The sequence below is a fragment of the Acanthochromis polyacanthus genome, chromosome 15 (assembly GCF_021347895.1).
Source record: "Acanthochromis polyacanthus isolate Apoly-LR-REF ecotype Palm Island chromosome 15, KAUST_Apoly_ChrSc, whole genome shotgun sequence".
Taxonomy (NCBI): Eukaryota; Metazoa; Chordata; class Actinopteri; family Pomacentridae; genus Acanthochromis; species Acanthochromis polyacanthus.
In genome coordinates this window covers 18,373,154-18,389,145 of record NC_067127.1, presented here as the reverse complement: position 1 = coordinate 18,389,145, position 15,992 = coordinate 18,373,154, and the positions used below count along the sequence as shown (strand labels likewise).

Here is a 15,992-nt window from a genome sequence, read left to right as displayed (position 1 = left end):
GACTTAAATAATGAGTGAATTTATGCATTCTCCTTAATTCTCATATGAAGCTGAAGACACAAACCTCTACAGCACTGATGAAATGGAATCTCTCTCACCTACTTGGATCAAACAAGGACCAACCACATCTCTCTCCAGTCCCCCAGCTGTGACCTAGAGCACCTGCTTGGGGTTGATGGGAGCCGTGTGTGTTTTTACTGCGGACACTTTAGCGTAATGATGATGGCGAGTGTACATTTACGACTGCTTTATTTCTCTAAACCATTAACGAGCAGGTGGGGGTGCTCAAAGCAACTGCTGCCTGCCGACAGGATAGGACTACCTGTTTCTATTATCTCCTGACCACCCAGATAACGGCGAGACGGAGCGAACGAGAGAGAGAGATACAAGTTTAACACTTCTTTAACAATGAGTCAAACAAAGTGGAGGGGATGTCTTCACAACATGCTGCGACAGCTTGCAAGATAAATTCCACACTCACACATGGCCACTATATCATTATTACATTCACATGTGAACCTCTGGGGGGAAACACAAAAAAACCCCTCTGGAACAGAGAAGAAAAAGGCTGCAGCGAGACAGAGAGGGAGAAAGAGAGATGACTGTATTGTGGGCATAAGCTGCAGACGGAGTTAGAGCTGCCAGTGAAAAGGCTTAATGCAGAGCTCTCAGTGGCTGGCAGCTTCACGCCGCCGACAGGCCTTGGTCCTCCCCCTCTCTTTCTGCCCGTGGCCTCAATGATGAAGGAATGAGATTAGCAGAAGAACAGGGAGGATGTTGAGGAAGATAAAAAAAGGAGTACACTGCAGACGCTGAATATAAGGGAGGGGATAAAGAGAGAATGTGTGAATATACATTAATGTATTTTGGGAGCAAGGCTGAGGTCAGTATATTACACAAATAGAGACAGTCAACACTAGGAAAAATGAAAAGAAAAAGTAGATTCCACTTTCTCAGTTGTGATTTTGTAATTTTCTATGCTTTATGTCAGTCTAAGCTGAATGTAATTGGATGTGAAACTGTTGGTGGAGAAAATAAGTTCACTGAAGACTTCATCTCAGATTTTAGGAAACTGATCAATAGTTTCATTGTTTTCAGATATTTTAGGGACCAAACAATGTATTGATTAACTTAGAAATGAACTGGCAGATGAGTCCTTTGTAATTCAAGTAAATTCCATTTACATCATTCCATCGAAGCTGCGTTTAGTTGACACTGCTGGATGTGATTGACTCATCAGAAGCTTTTTCAACTCAATCAAGCTGCAGCCATTTTTCACCTGTTCGGAAATATGACTGTTCCTCACATTTCCAGCAGAACATCGCTCACTAGGTAGCTTTGGGAAGGGGAAACATGGCATCAGAAATCAGTTTATATGTCACAAATCAAATTGTTATTTTCAGCAAACAGGAGCTTTCTCAGCATCAAATCATGGCCAGAATGAAACTTTCTAAGGGGCCAGTGCATGGTACTCCAAAACACTTTGCAGAAACTGGACCAACAGTGAGCAAACCATCAGAGGATCAATACATCAAGCTTTGTTCACAGAGATAGAAAAGCAACTTTATCAATAGACGGAGAATTTGCAAAATAAAGCGCACCAGACAAGCAAAACTCTTATAAGAATAGGGATGTCTCAGAGACTGAGGAGCATCTCTAAGGCATATAAAAGCAGGGGAAACAAAGCTGAAACATACTTTTTTTAAAATGATATTTTTATACCAAAAAAATGCATTAACCCTTTGATCTCAAAAAAGTGTCTGAATATTTTTGCTTCTGTCACCTTTGGACTTCACTGGGATATAAAGCTACTGTATGCACCTCTACAGAAAGAGCACAACCATGGCTCAAAACAGAGAGAACTTTAAAATGTCTTCTGTGTAGCAGAACAAAGTTGCAAACCCTCATGAAAACAAAAATAATGAAGTAGATTTTTTTTTAAATTTCATATTTTGTGTTTCAAAATATGAAACAGTTGGAATCAATATGTACAATATTTTCCAAGAGCTCACAGTTGTTACCAAGATTAGAATAAAAATGAGAGATCCACATGCTATAAATAGGTTATTTAAGGCCTATTGTTTAAGCCATTTTGCCCAGTACCCACCACCTTCAACTCTCGACAGTCATTTTACCATGCTGAATGCATCTTACAATAACTTGCTCCTCATATGCAATTTCTTTGTTGGTTTGGTGTTTTTTTTTTTGGCAATGCTGTATTTAATTTTATGGATCAAATATGTTTTAAATGATTCTGTGCCTCTCTTGTCATGTCCTCTATAAAACACTACCTGCACTTCAATGAAAAGTTCTCTGAATTTGTGTCACGTGACTGGTAATCACAGCTGAGCTGGTCATTGCTTCTAAGTTGTGCTCAGGGATGTAGATTGTTTTGTTTTTGACAGAATTTGCTATAAAAAGTTTACTATTGGCAAATTTCTCAATCAGACATGCAGAATAAATGATTTTGATTAAGCTTATTATTGGTTATTTTTCCACATATGATACAAGCAAGGGCCATTGGAAAGATGCAAATCTGAAAATCCTATTTGTTTTCATAGTTTCTGGCTATGGTTTATTATGTAAATTATGGGGGTTTTGTAAAGCACAAATGCTTTTCAAACCTACTGAGAGGTGCTGGGCTTCTGAGGTTTAACTAAAAAATTAACTGGTAGACCTTTTGATGATTTAAATGAATTTTATAAATGCTTTCATACATTGGCAAAGTGCATTTTTGTTGTTAAAAATAGAAACCAATTTTTTAGCTCCATCACATTCCTCACCTTCCCATCATCTTGTTTGGTAATCTCGCCTTCTTAGAGACTTGACGGTGGAACAACTCCAGAAAAGTTTGGACTTTTCACACTCACTCCTTTCAGCTCTTGCATGTTCATCCTCTGCCGTGCAAACCCATTCATATCACATTTCACAGTGTCACAACAGCCATGATAAGTGCCCTATTATTAACAGAAAATCTGTATGAGCTACACAAGCAGGAGTGAATTGGGCCTCACCCCTTTTATTACAATAATGAATTATAATTACTGTTGAGACTATTACCCTATAAATGCCTGTCTAAACAGTGGCGGTAGTGAAACATCCTCCACTCTGTAATTTACAAGCTCCTGCTAGGAACATTTATCATTGTGCCTGAGTTCTCAAACATCGAGCATCTGCACAGAGCCTGTAAAACACACAGCAGGGGACGGGAAGAAGAACCTAATCCAAGAAGAATGCTGCCCGCATCTGATAAGAGAAGAAAGGAAGGTGGCTGGCAAACTGTACTTCTATATGCATACAAGATATATTTTCCATTGTAGAGCCTGATGGGTAGAAAGAAAGAGAGAGACAGAGCATCATCCAAGCAGAAACAGGCAAGAAACCACAGAGCAAATCAATGCAACACCTGAAAACCATTAGTAATCTAATGGTAAAACAGAGAAAGAGGAAAAACAACAAGAACTGAGGGCACACAATAAATAAGAAACGAAAGAAGGCAGATCTTCTGAAACCCAAGGAGAAAAAAATCAGAGCGATTCACTGATACGAGCAGCTGCCTGATGTCTAAAGTCCCCAGGGTAAGGAAGAGACAGAAAGAGAGAGCGAGAGAGAAAAGGACCTAGACAAAAGAGTAAATCACAATAAATATTTATAATGATAAGTAATGCTGCACACCATAAATATTAAAGAGTCAGTGCTTGTGTGTGTGTGTTGGAGTGTACTGGTATGTTAAGTGTAAGTGTCCACAGGGATGCAGCAGCGGCCACTGAGTAATGCATTGACTAACATTGTACATAAGCTCTGATCAGATGGGCCATGAATATTAACATGAACAAAGCATTTCAATTACATTATCGGACTGCTTGTTTGGCACTTTTTAAAAACAACTGGGAACCAAAATGCATAATTTCAATTAGCATAGGTATAAAGTATTATGTAAACATCGCCCAGACCCCACCCCGTTTATATATAAGCCATTTTCACCACAGTATTGATATGCTGCACAACTGCACAAACGCTTTCATGCTGAAGAGAAACAGCACCGTTGGAAATAACTCCGTTCAATGTGAGAGAAACTATTATCAGTCTCGTGTTGCTGTAAAAGCAGAAGATAAAACTTAATTTGATGATCCTCCCTGCTGCTGTTGGCATTAAACTGGAGATTCAGATAGCCTTATAGTGCAAGGGTAATTTACGCATTTGTTTGCACTTCAGCTACTTGATCTATGGGTGCAGAGTTTTCCTTACTGAGGATGCTGCTGAATACAAAAAGCACAAACATACATCCATTTCTTGACTAAGTTAAATGGCAAATTCACCTCTAACACAAAGCTAGAGATGCCATCATTTTGCACCAAAATAAACACTTTTGTTAGCCTCCTTTCAGGCTGGCTAACTGATGATAATACTGTTTCATTAATGTCATCAGGAATGATATCAGCAATGCCAGAGACTATTCTGAATGGCTCAAGCACTGCTTAAAGATCATACAGGCTATAATCTGTGTCCTAATACTTTACATAGGTTACCTGCAACACCTCTTGAAGGAATACTTTGAAAATTTGGCAAATGTGCTTAATTACCCTCTTCATTAATATGCGTAATTGATTCTCTTGTTTAAATTTTAGATAGATGCCACTCAGTAGGCTTAATGTGAAGCTACAGCCACTATTGGATCATCTTAGGAGCTAACAGCTAGCTCAGGTCTGTCCAAAGGTTAAAAAAAAAAAAATGCTAGCAGCTCCTTCTCTAGTTTCAAACCTGCACAGACAGGAAAGTGATGAGCGTGGGCTCAATCTTCTAATATTACTGTTGAAAAAAAAACTTTGCAAACTTTCTGACTGTTCCTCTTACTAGTTTATTTGTGTATAATTAATAAAGAAACAGTCTCTGGTCACTCTCTGTGGTCTTGAATGAATGAATGAATTTGTGCCCAGGAATCAGATTCGACTTAAGGAGCAATGCTTTCCATATAGCATTTCCAATAACAATGGGCCTCATTCATAAATGCGTTTGTAGAAAAGCGTTCGAAAGAACAGCTTTAAGAACTCCCAAGAGAAAAGTACGTTGCATTCACGAAGCGTTCTTGACAAGCCAAATCTGTTCTTAGGAGGGAGATGCGCCGGATTCAAGAACAGTCTCTACGAACACCCTCCCCTCTCATTAACATGACATTTACATTGTATTGACTTGTAAATATAAAAGGTACACCCTCTAAACTTCCTTATGAGGCAGCAGCAAGAGAGTGTTTGAGACACGTGAGCACTGGAGTGCAGGTGAAACTCCGCCCACCAGAGCGATGGTCATTTCTGCAGATGGCAGAGCTTCAAACAGCCAATAAAGTCTGACCTGAGACAGCTAAACTTTTATACTCAGAAAGGGTGTCTGTTGTAATAAAACACCCTCTGCCTCTGCTGCAGTGACAGGTAAAACTGCCCAGGCCATGTCCGCCTTGTATCCCCGGGTCATCGCGCGTGCACATCGTAGGGGTCATTGCGCTTGTACCTCCCACAGACCTCCAAACACATTAATGTGACCAAGTGCAGCTTCAGATCTAAAATCTGATTTTGAGTTTAACTGGCACTGAACTATAAAACCCATTGATCACTAAAATTCACTTGAATAAATCTAGTTTTAAATTAAATAATTTGTGGTAACATTTGAATCATTTTAAGAAAGAAATTCAAATTTTTGAATCACTTTTGACTGTAACAAAATTCTAAAAGAACCGATTTTTTGTGCGTAAGAGTCCTCCTGAGTGTTCTTAGAATTTGTTCTTACTTTTAAGAACAGGTCAGTTAACCCTTTACGCTTCAGTGCGTCGTAGGTGTACCGCCGGCGGTACACCTACTAATTTGCATAGGAATTTCAAGAATGTCCGACGGCTGCAAACCCGATTATACAAACATTATACGCCGATGGAAAGCTTAGATTCTCATGAATCCGCCGGTATAAACCACTTTCAGATGCGATTACCACAGCGGGTGAGAAAAACACATTTGTCCGACAAAAACAAATATTCATCCATCCGTTCTCTATACACAGCTTCAACACACACAGCGCGATTCACATTTCCGGGTTCATTATTACACACAGAAAGAAAGATTCCACAAAAAACGGCCATAATCCAACCTTTTAAATCCAGACAACACAAGCCAGTAAACTATTTTGTCCAAAACATGTCCTGAAGTCGGTATAAAATCCACGAATCAGTCGTTTTCAAGGAAATGCACCTCGCGATGTGCGTCCAATATTCCCTGTATTTTTCGTAATTTTTTTTAATTTAAAAATAGAATATTAGCGATTTTTTGTACTGAAAACGGCTGGAATTGACTGAAGCTTAAAAGGTTAAGAACACGTTCGTGAATGCCAAAAATCTTCTTAAGAAGGCTCTAAGAACAGATTTGTTCTTAAGAACGCTTCATGAATGAGGCCCAATGATCTCAGATGCTGAGATGCTGCTTTAATCAATCAGAAAGTCTTGTCTCTAGTTTATCTCTGGTGGAAGACAGTGGAAACTCTATCCAACAGTATGACTTCCAGTTCCAGTTGCAGTTCTTGGTGTACTTTTTGTAATGTGCTAATTATTGTGACCTGTTGTCCTATGTTTCATTGTTTATTTATTTATTTTTTTCTGCCAAGGGACTGCAGATGTAAACTAGCATTGCTGCTATAATCTGGCATATTTACGTCTATTGCTTTTTAAATATACGTTCATTATTATGCACTGTCCCTATCAAATAAATACACAAATAAATAACTTAGATCCTGATCGATCCTATCTCCGTGTCAGTGATAATTTATCATTATATCGAATTAATTAAGTTAATGCTGCTGTTCCATGCATAAATGAGGACAATTTTTTCACAATAAAGATGCTAATTTGGATCCTGCTGCTGTCTAATGCTGAAAAACTTCCTATCAGCAGCTGGAAGCAACAAACTAAACTCTGTGTGTCACAGCTCATTTGTCTAATGTGAGGAAAAGTACATAGCATAACTTATTCTTGGATCCTGACCTGGACTGCATGTCTGAGAGGGTTTTTCTTGCTATTCATATTATCTCACTGTACTGGTGGAAAATCTGGTGATTAGCTGAAATCTCCTATTAAATCTAATTTCCTCTTGAAAAACCTTACAATATAGTGAAAGTTTAGGAGGGATTTTTTCCCAGTGATGCCTAAAACATACTGCCTACCCCAGCTTTAATGTAACACTGAGCTGTGTCTGAATGACAGAACGCCGTCACTTTAACAGACTGATGAAGCCAGGCTAAATGAGGCCACATTGAGAGATTAATAACGAAAAACTTGTCCTCCCTTTTGGTAGTAAAACATAATTTGGCCACCATCTGTTGTACCCTCAGCCATCTGACAGAGAGCACTGTGAGGCAAGTCTAGTCTAATGATCCAGTTATACTGTAATGCCTTGAGTCTCTGCACTTAGACAAGCAGACAGTTTGAACGGCTGGAGGACACTAAGAGAGGCAAGTACAGAGTGTCAGAAAAAATGAAAACATAGCAGCCATATCAGCAAATGCATAGCTAGATAGGGCTGTAAAACAAAGTACAGAAAAAAGTTAACTTGAGTTAAGTAGGAATAAATGAACAGAAGCAGTTGCGAGCATTAATTTTTCATAATTAATGCTTCAACTCAGCATGACTTTCTGCAATTGGTCAGTGACATCATCTGATCTTAAGTGAGGCAATGAATAAATTAGGTTATTATTTCGCCGGTACTCTTTCACCAGGTGCTGACTCACAGCAGTGGGCTGTAAAGTGTTGCAGTACTGGCTCAATGTAATCAAGTCTTTTCTATTTCTCTACTCTCTACTTTGAAATTCACGGCCAGAACAGGAGATTGATTTAAATAAATATGATATATTACACGTGGAAGAGTGAAAAAAACACCCTTTGCCACTTCTTCACATCCACTTCAAATTCTGTCTGAACAGAATAAAAGAGAAACACAGCATTTACCATCTTTTTGTGCCGTACTTTGGACTTTATATCTCATTCTATACAATGCATGGATACAACACCCAGTGCAAAAAAAACCCCAAAACTCATCAGCCACACAAACACGTGTGTGGTAGCTGCGGCTTGTTTGATCAGACTGCAGCATATAAACAAACACTTGGTTGTTTTAATTGGATTACAACTGTTGTAACGTACTGCCTAAATTACGAATGAAGTAAATTATGACAAAACCACATTGGTAAACAAGTCTATGCAAACACATTACTAAACACACACGCAAACATTCACAATCAGTGTCACTCTAATGGGGTAACAAATAGAGAAAATGTCTAAAATGAGCAGTGACTCTGGTCATTGTGGTCATGTTTTGACCTTTATAGTGTTAAGAAAGATTTCTGCCTGTATATACCGGGCTTTGCAAAAGTTCTGTTACACGGTTTCATGATCGTTAGAGACGTTTACATGTCGGAGTGGAAAATTCCATTAAATAAACTGAAAGTTCTACCTTATAGGCAGGTCACCTTAATACAGTTTTTTTCTCCGGTGAAGTTGTATCAAGATGGAAGTCAAAAGAGTTGAGATATCTGCTCTCCTTTGTGCTGAACATCAGCCGGATGACCGTCCACAGAGTCGCGGAGAGGCTCAAGAATGGTGAAGATCTTTCAGTGATCTTTCAAGAATGGTGAAGACCTGAAAGATCTTCACCATTCTTTAGCCTCTCCGCGACTCTGTGGATGGTCATCCGGCTGATGTTCAGCACAAAGGAGAGCAGATATCTCAACTCTTTTGACTTCCATCTTGATACAACTTCACCGGAGAAAAAAATTTGTATTAAGGACACCTGCCTATAAGGTAGAACTTTCAGTTTGTTTAATGGAATTTTTCACTCCGACATGTAAACGTCTCTAAAGATCATGAAACCGAGTGTAACAGAACTTTTGCAAAGCCCGGTATGTGCAAATGTCTGACAACATGGAACATCTGTCATATTTTTATGTAAACCTGGAAATAATCAGAACATGAAGATTTGGAAGCTAATAGAAACACAAAAAGTTGTCGACGTGTAAAATGAAATGTCGACATGCAATTTTTAATTTGCTACTACATCTTTATCAGCAATTAAAATGAATTTAGTTTGGTTTTATACAATAAGTCGGCATTTAGGTGGATTTGATCGACTCATTAGAGGCTTTTTACGTATCTACTTACAACCACTGCTCACCTGTGTCAGAGCACTGCTCACTAAGTAGCGCTGCAATTTTGATGAGCATAGTTTTAAAGATTATTGAACGTGTCAGAAGTCAGATTATTCCAAGCAATGAAACTAGATCAGCTGTATCCAAAGCAGGATCAAGCAAACCAAAAGTGAACACACAATCAAACAATCAATACATCAAGCTTTGTTCACTGAGACATAGAGAAGAAATTTCAACCTCAGTTAGAGAATTTGCCAAATAAAGAATAAAATACTCCAACCAGTCAAAAGAAAGCTTTCTAACAGTATCTCAGAGGATGAGTAGTGTCAGAAACATTTCTCAGGAGGGGAAAAGAAGCCAACCACGAGGGGTGGACCAAGACAGAACGGCATTTCACAGTGGATGACTGGAAAAAGTCCTATTTACTGATGAATCCAAAATGCGTGGCAGTCACAGAGGGTTGTATGTAGGGAGATGAACAGGAGAGAGAATGACACTGCGGTGAATCAAACCCACAGTAAAACATGCTGCTGGGGATATTCAAGTGTGGGGAGGAGGGTTGCTTCTCTGGAGCAGCACCGAATCAGCTCCACCCTGTATCTTTGTGGGGAAGGATTCATACAGCAGCAGGACAATGAGCCCAAACACACCTCAAAGCTTTGCCAGGAATACTTTAAGAAGACCAAGAAGTGTTGACTTTTCTCAACAGACACCTGACCTCGACCTCACTGAACACTCATGGCAATATTTGCACACCTGAAGACTGAGAAAGCGAAGTTTTCATTGAAATTGTTAAGCTGATAATATCATTTGCATTGACAAATACACTGGTGGTCTAAAACCCAACTGTGTGTGTGTGCGTGTGTGTGTGTCAATTTCCACTCCTCAGTCCTGGAGCCAAACTCGCAAAGTGTATTAAACATCTGTTTAATCTGGCAGCTCAGAGGATAATGTTTGTGTATCTGTGTGTGTTTTAAAGTGTGTGAGCAGGGCAGACCATCTAAACCTTTATCTAACAGTGCGTACGAGCGCTGCTATCCATGCCCGTGCACAGTCCTCACTGAGAGCCGTCACTTCACATTCTGTTTACAGCCCATACACTCTCTTCAGTTGGCAATCAGGATTCCACGGCGGGCCGTGCTCTCCAGCACGACGCCAACATCAGCCAGACTTATCGGGTATTAGACTGCCCTGCAATCTCCATTTCATGAGCACCCAGTCTATAAACACTATTGATTTTCACACTGTGCTTTTTGGCACTTGTATCTAGTGGATTGTGGGCGTCCTGTCACAGGACTGACTGGTAATGAATAATAATGTGGAGTTATGGCGAGATAGTCAGAGATTTTTTCCGATCTGGTTATAGTAGAAGCTGCTGGTCTGGACAGAAACGGAGGGTGAGCTTTACAGAATGGTAGGAACATGAGGTGGAGTGGCTTCAAGGACACTTCAACTGAGAGAAAATAAACAGATCCTAAAAGACCTGGAGGGAATAAATAATACAGCATGTTTTCTTAAAAAAAAAAAAAGAAAGAGCCTTGAACTGAATTCTTAAATTGGATTATTTTTTATGGAGGTGGTTGTGTCATTACTATTGACATCTGTAATCTTAATCCAATATGAAAAGTCACACATTTTAAGATCCTCTGATAATAGACGTTTCTGTAATGCTATAATGGATTTTATTTTTGCAAATAGAAACTAAGTTTAGGTGTGGAATATGGAACTTTAAATTGGAGCTATAAGAAGTAATTTGTAGGTAATCATGGGAATCCTGTTTCCTGCCAAAACAATGCTCTGTCTTCACATACTCAATGAGCAACTACGCTGCAGGACTTTCCTTAAATGACTGCACTGGAAGTAATTTAGCTAAGTGACCCCATGCAGTAGGTGAATAGGTACCGGTAAGTGAGATGAGAGTTTTTTCCATTTGTGTTTTTGTGCTTTGGTCTGAGGCAGCCTTGCTTTAGTCTCCATAAATCATCACTCATATAAGGAACTCTCCAGAGAGCAGCAGGTCACATGGGCCAAACAAACATCCCAAGATTTAATTCCCAATAAAACAAGCCTTGTAAAAGATACTAGTACAAGTCAGGTTTTATTGTAATCCGTTTGGATTCCTGTTAAATTTCTCTTAGGGAATAAATCAGCAGAAACCACCCTGTGAGTAATTTATCACATTCTCGTCTGTGTAAACACGGCACAGTGGTTTGTGAAGACACTCACCAGGATACGCAGCAGTGATGTACCAGGAGGCGTGTTTTCAGGGAGGCTGATGTTGTACAGCGGCTTGCTAAAGATGGGCCGGTTGTCATTCTCATTGATCAGTTCAATATAGATGCGGGCAAATCCCACATGGTCAGACATGGACTCATTGGCAAAAAGCTGAGAAGAGAAAACAAGGAATACGTTATGAACTGTAACTTAATTAAAAAAACAAGAAACAACAGAGACTTATTTAGACTACATATTTGACGTTATTGTTGGTGTTCTTGGAATTATAATCAGCATTTGCTATTAAACTGACTTGTTAAAGCACCAGGGATCTTGGGTTATACACAGAGTAGGGTACCCTCTGGGTCTGTAAACAACTCAGGGGTAAACCGAGGTGACAAAATACCAATTTCACTCTTCAAACAATTCTGTAGTGTTGAGAAAGTGATATAGCCCGGTCTAGCTGAGCCTTGTGCCCAAACAAATAAAAGCAAGTAGCAAGAAACATAATGAAGCTACATTCAGTGTTATTTTTAAGAAATCGATCCTGGTCCAGAGTTCATTCAAGGGCAGAGGGACACTCTAACTGCTGTGTTATTTAAAGAAAGAAGATAGTTTCCTCTTATTCAACCTTGTATCTCTTAATCAAACTCATCTTTTGCACATTTACAATAATGGAAAATCGCTTTAACTAAGCTGAGCTCCTGTGAGAGCAGTATTAGCTGAAGAACTGTGACTGGTGGAGGAGATGTAGGCCACGGTGCCCCTTTTGTGTTACTCATGCATTCACCTATTCTCTGATATGTTCCATTCTTTTCAGAGTCTTTATGACTGGAGTGGAACCCAGCATTAAGCTGCCCATGTAAATGTGCAGGTACGCACTGTAAAAAGCACTTCAAATAAGTTGAACACTCACTGAAAAGCTGTAGCTGCGAATATGCTCAAAGTCCAGGGGCATGGCAACCCTCATCCTGATGTCGGCACGCCCTTGTACTGCTGTGGGGGAGATGGTGAAGTACTCCGAATTGTTTCCTGTCAGAAACACCTGGAACATGCTGCTCACCCCCTGCAGCAGGAAGGATAAAAGACGAGTGAGTATTGAAAATCAGCGAGACAAAAGGGGTTTTTAAGAGAGAGCGATGTCAGGTGCTGACATATACTGTGTCTGACCTACCAGTGATGAACGTATATGACATAATTTATGCTATGGTGTATTCAGCAAGGATTTATGATTAATCGCTGGGCAAAACCTACATTTCATAACAGGGGTACAAAGACAAGCAGAGAGGACATCATACCATCCCCTTGATTTGCACAAATCTTTAATTTTTTTTCACAATTTAGATGACTTTTGCACCTAAAATTACTGACATTGCCTACAACTGTGATGACAATAGAATAATAGTCACAAATTCCATCAGTAAAGAGGTAAAATTTCAGGCTAATATGTCCTGCATAGTCCAGTGGTATACAGCAATTGTGACAAAGAGGCTACAGTTGTGCATAATTGTATTTTTTTTTTAAACTTTTGTTACCTTAATAATGCCATTTTGAAATTATTAATTTTTATATATATATTTAGTTGTCTTTGCTATAAAACTGTGTAGTGGTAGGTGTCACAAATATTAATGTGTTCAAAAGACAAGACACATGCACAAAGTAAGTTGTGACCAGTTGATTTTTTCCCCTGAACAGTAATTTTAACATGATGCCTCACAAGCAGCATCAGCTGAAAGGTCAGCCTTTTTTCCTCTTTTCAGTCTTCAACGCAATATTTCTTAGACTTTTGCAAAGTGGCAGATCATAGGTGACTACGAAAACATTTAGTAAATATATCAACCATCATATTTATCACTTAAAAACAACAACAAAAAACTGTCCCTGTTGCTGCATGAAGTACAGAAATGTGTTGGCAAAAATGGCACCATGATAGCGGGGATGTCAACCCTTAAATCCTTTTATGATCCACTACCCATTTAACCTGGAGCACCTCACTATGTGCGCTGGGAAAAGAAGGTAGGGACGAGCCAGAAAGAAAGCTAATCAAACTGTATGATTATACAGACAGGACAAGATTGCACAGTTTGAGGGCAACGTGGATGTAAGTCCAACCGGATCATTACCCAGCCAGTGAACAAGGTTAAACTCTGTGTTTTAATCAACATATTGTGTGTTTTATGGAAGAGAAATTGGGCTTGATGTAATTCCTGATGACAACCATGACTATCTACTTCAATTCAGACAAGTGTCTGGGTTTGGTTTCTAGCTTTCTGCAGTGTAAGTTGCCAAGACAATATTTATGATTATGTAGATCATGTAAACATCTCACTAATAAATCAAGGAACCTCTGCATGTGTGTGTGTGCGTGCCTATTCTTCACTTTTCTTGGCAACTCTTTATCCGATCTACTTCAAACTTGGCAGGTGTGGAGCTGGGGACCAGAGGAAGTGCAGTATTCAGTGTGAAGTCATTTGGAGGAGTGGTTCTCAAGAAGCAGAAAAATAAAGTTGGTGAATACAGTAGGGTTGAAGCGATTTAGCAGCGTAATGACATCACCAGTTACAAAACTGGTGCATTGCAAATATGGCTGCATCTGGTTTCCCCTGGAGAATAAGCTGTAGCTACAAAACACTGCCCACGATCATCTAAATGTGGGAGTGTTTTAGACAGAGAGCCAACACTGTGCAGCCTGCAAACTGGAAATGGCTGATCACATCACAACAACTGCTGCACAGCCCTCAAAATGTTATTGCAGTCTGTAAATTATTTCAAGATTTATTTTTTTTGCCTCACACTGATGCTAAAATACATTTTCCCTCTCCCCTCTCTGGTCTCAGCTCATCCCACTGGACTAGCACCTGATTCAAATGTGAAAAGGTAATCAGTCTAAAAGTCAAGTAAGTCCTCCATGTGACAGATTGTGCCGCGACATCCTAATTTCATGGTGGATTTTGTGGCTCATTACAGTATCTCACCTGGTCTGATGAAAAGACCTGTGATTGTCTAAAGTCTCCCATTACAAGCTAGATTTTCTAAATGCTAAAAAACATAGCTACAACAAGGTGCAGAAGTTTAATTTCTTCTCAGGTCATTTGAATTACAATATGCTCAAAAGTTTTTATAAAATTTTTGCCCAGTGACTCCATGTCATAACCGTTTTAAGTTTAGTATTAATGTAAAAATATGGATCCCTCGGAGCAGAGGAAGACTTGCATGATATACAGCTGGTAAATAAACACATCATCTATAAAATCCAATATTTTTCTGATCAGGCATCTGGCAAATAATATTACTGACATTATAACTCGGGCTGTCAAAATTAACATGTTAACTCGGATTGATCCATCATCATGAGTAATCTGAGTAAAAATTTTAACGCAATTAACGCGTTTGCAGCGCAGAATGAATATATATATATATATATATATATATATATACATATATATTTATACAGTTATGCTCATAAGTTTACATACCCTGGCAGAATTTGTAAAATGTGCTCCATTCTTTAATGAAAACATGAATGATCAGGGCAAATACAATTGCATGACAATAAATAGCTTTGTCTGAACACCAGCCCTAAATGAAAGAAAAATGTTTCCATTAACAAATATATTTGCTAAAAAATAAAGGACAATATTTCACAAATTTGGCCAGGGTATGTAAACTTATGAGCACAACTGTACACACACACACACACACACACACACATATATATATATATATATATATATATATATATATGGCATGCCGTTTAGGAAATTATATATATAATGAAACTTGATATATATATAATGAAACTCGATATATATATAATGAAACTTGATATATATATAATGAAACTCGATATATATATAATGAAACTTGATATATATATAATGAAAATTGATATATATATAATGAAAGTTGATATATATATATATAATGAAACTTGATATATATATAATGAAACTTGATATATATATAATGAAAGTTGATATATATATATATATATATAATGAAAGCTGATATATATATAATGAAAGTTGATATATATATATATATAATGAAAGTCGATATATATATAATGAAACTTGATATATATATAATGAAAATTGATATATATATAATGAAAGTTGATATATATATATAATGAAAGTTGATATATATATATAATGAAAGTTGATATATATATATAATGAAAGTCGATATATATATAATGAAACTTGATATATATATAATGAAAGTTGATATATATATTTAATGAAAGTTGATATATATATAATGAAACTTGATATATATATAATGAAAGTCGGAATATAGAATGTTCAGATTTTCATTCCATCTATTCAAAGTTTCATTCCATATATTCAGACTTTTTCCTACTGAGCCCTGGAAGGACATGGCAAACAAAAACAGGAACCTTATTGGACATTTGCTCTTCACATGAGCTCTTCTGTGATTATCTATCTGTCTTCATGGTTGTCACAGGGAACGGCGACTACGTTTGAGAAAACAGGTAATTTTTAGAGATGTTTTGATTCTGAACACTGAACGTGTTAGCATTAGCTTAGCTACTTAGCTTCGACTACATTTGCATCCCTACATAGCTTAAAGGTTAAACA

General features: G+C 38.1%; 1 protein-coding gene across 1 annotated transcript in view; it reads right to left on the bottom strand.

Annotated features, from left to right (window-relative positions):
• cdh23 (cadherin-related 23) overlaps positions 1-15,992 on the bottom strand; it is a 200,443-nt gene that overhangs the window by 70,290 nt on the left and 114,161 nt on the right. The window contains 2 exon segments of the mRNA XM_051959826.1: positions 11,401-11,559; positions 12,305-12,454. Coding sequence (XP_051815786.1) covers positions 11,401-11,559; positions 12,305-12,454 — 309 coding nt within the window.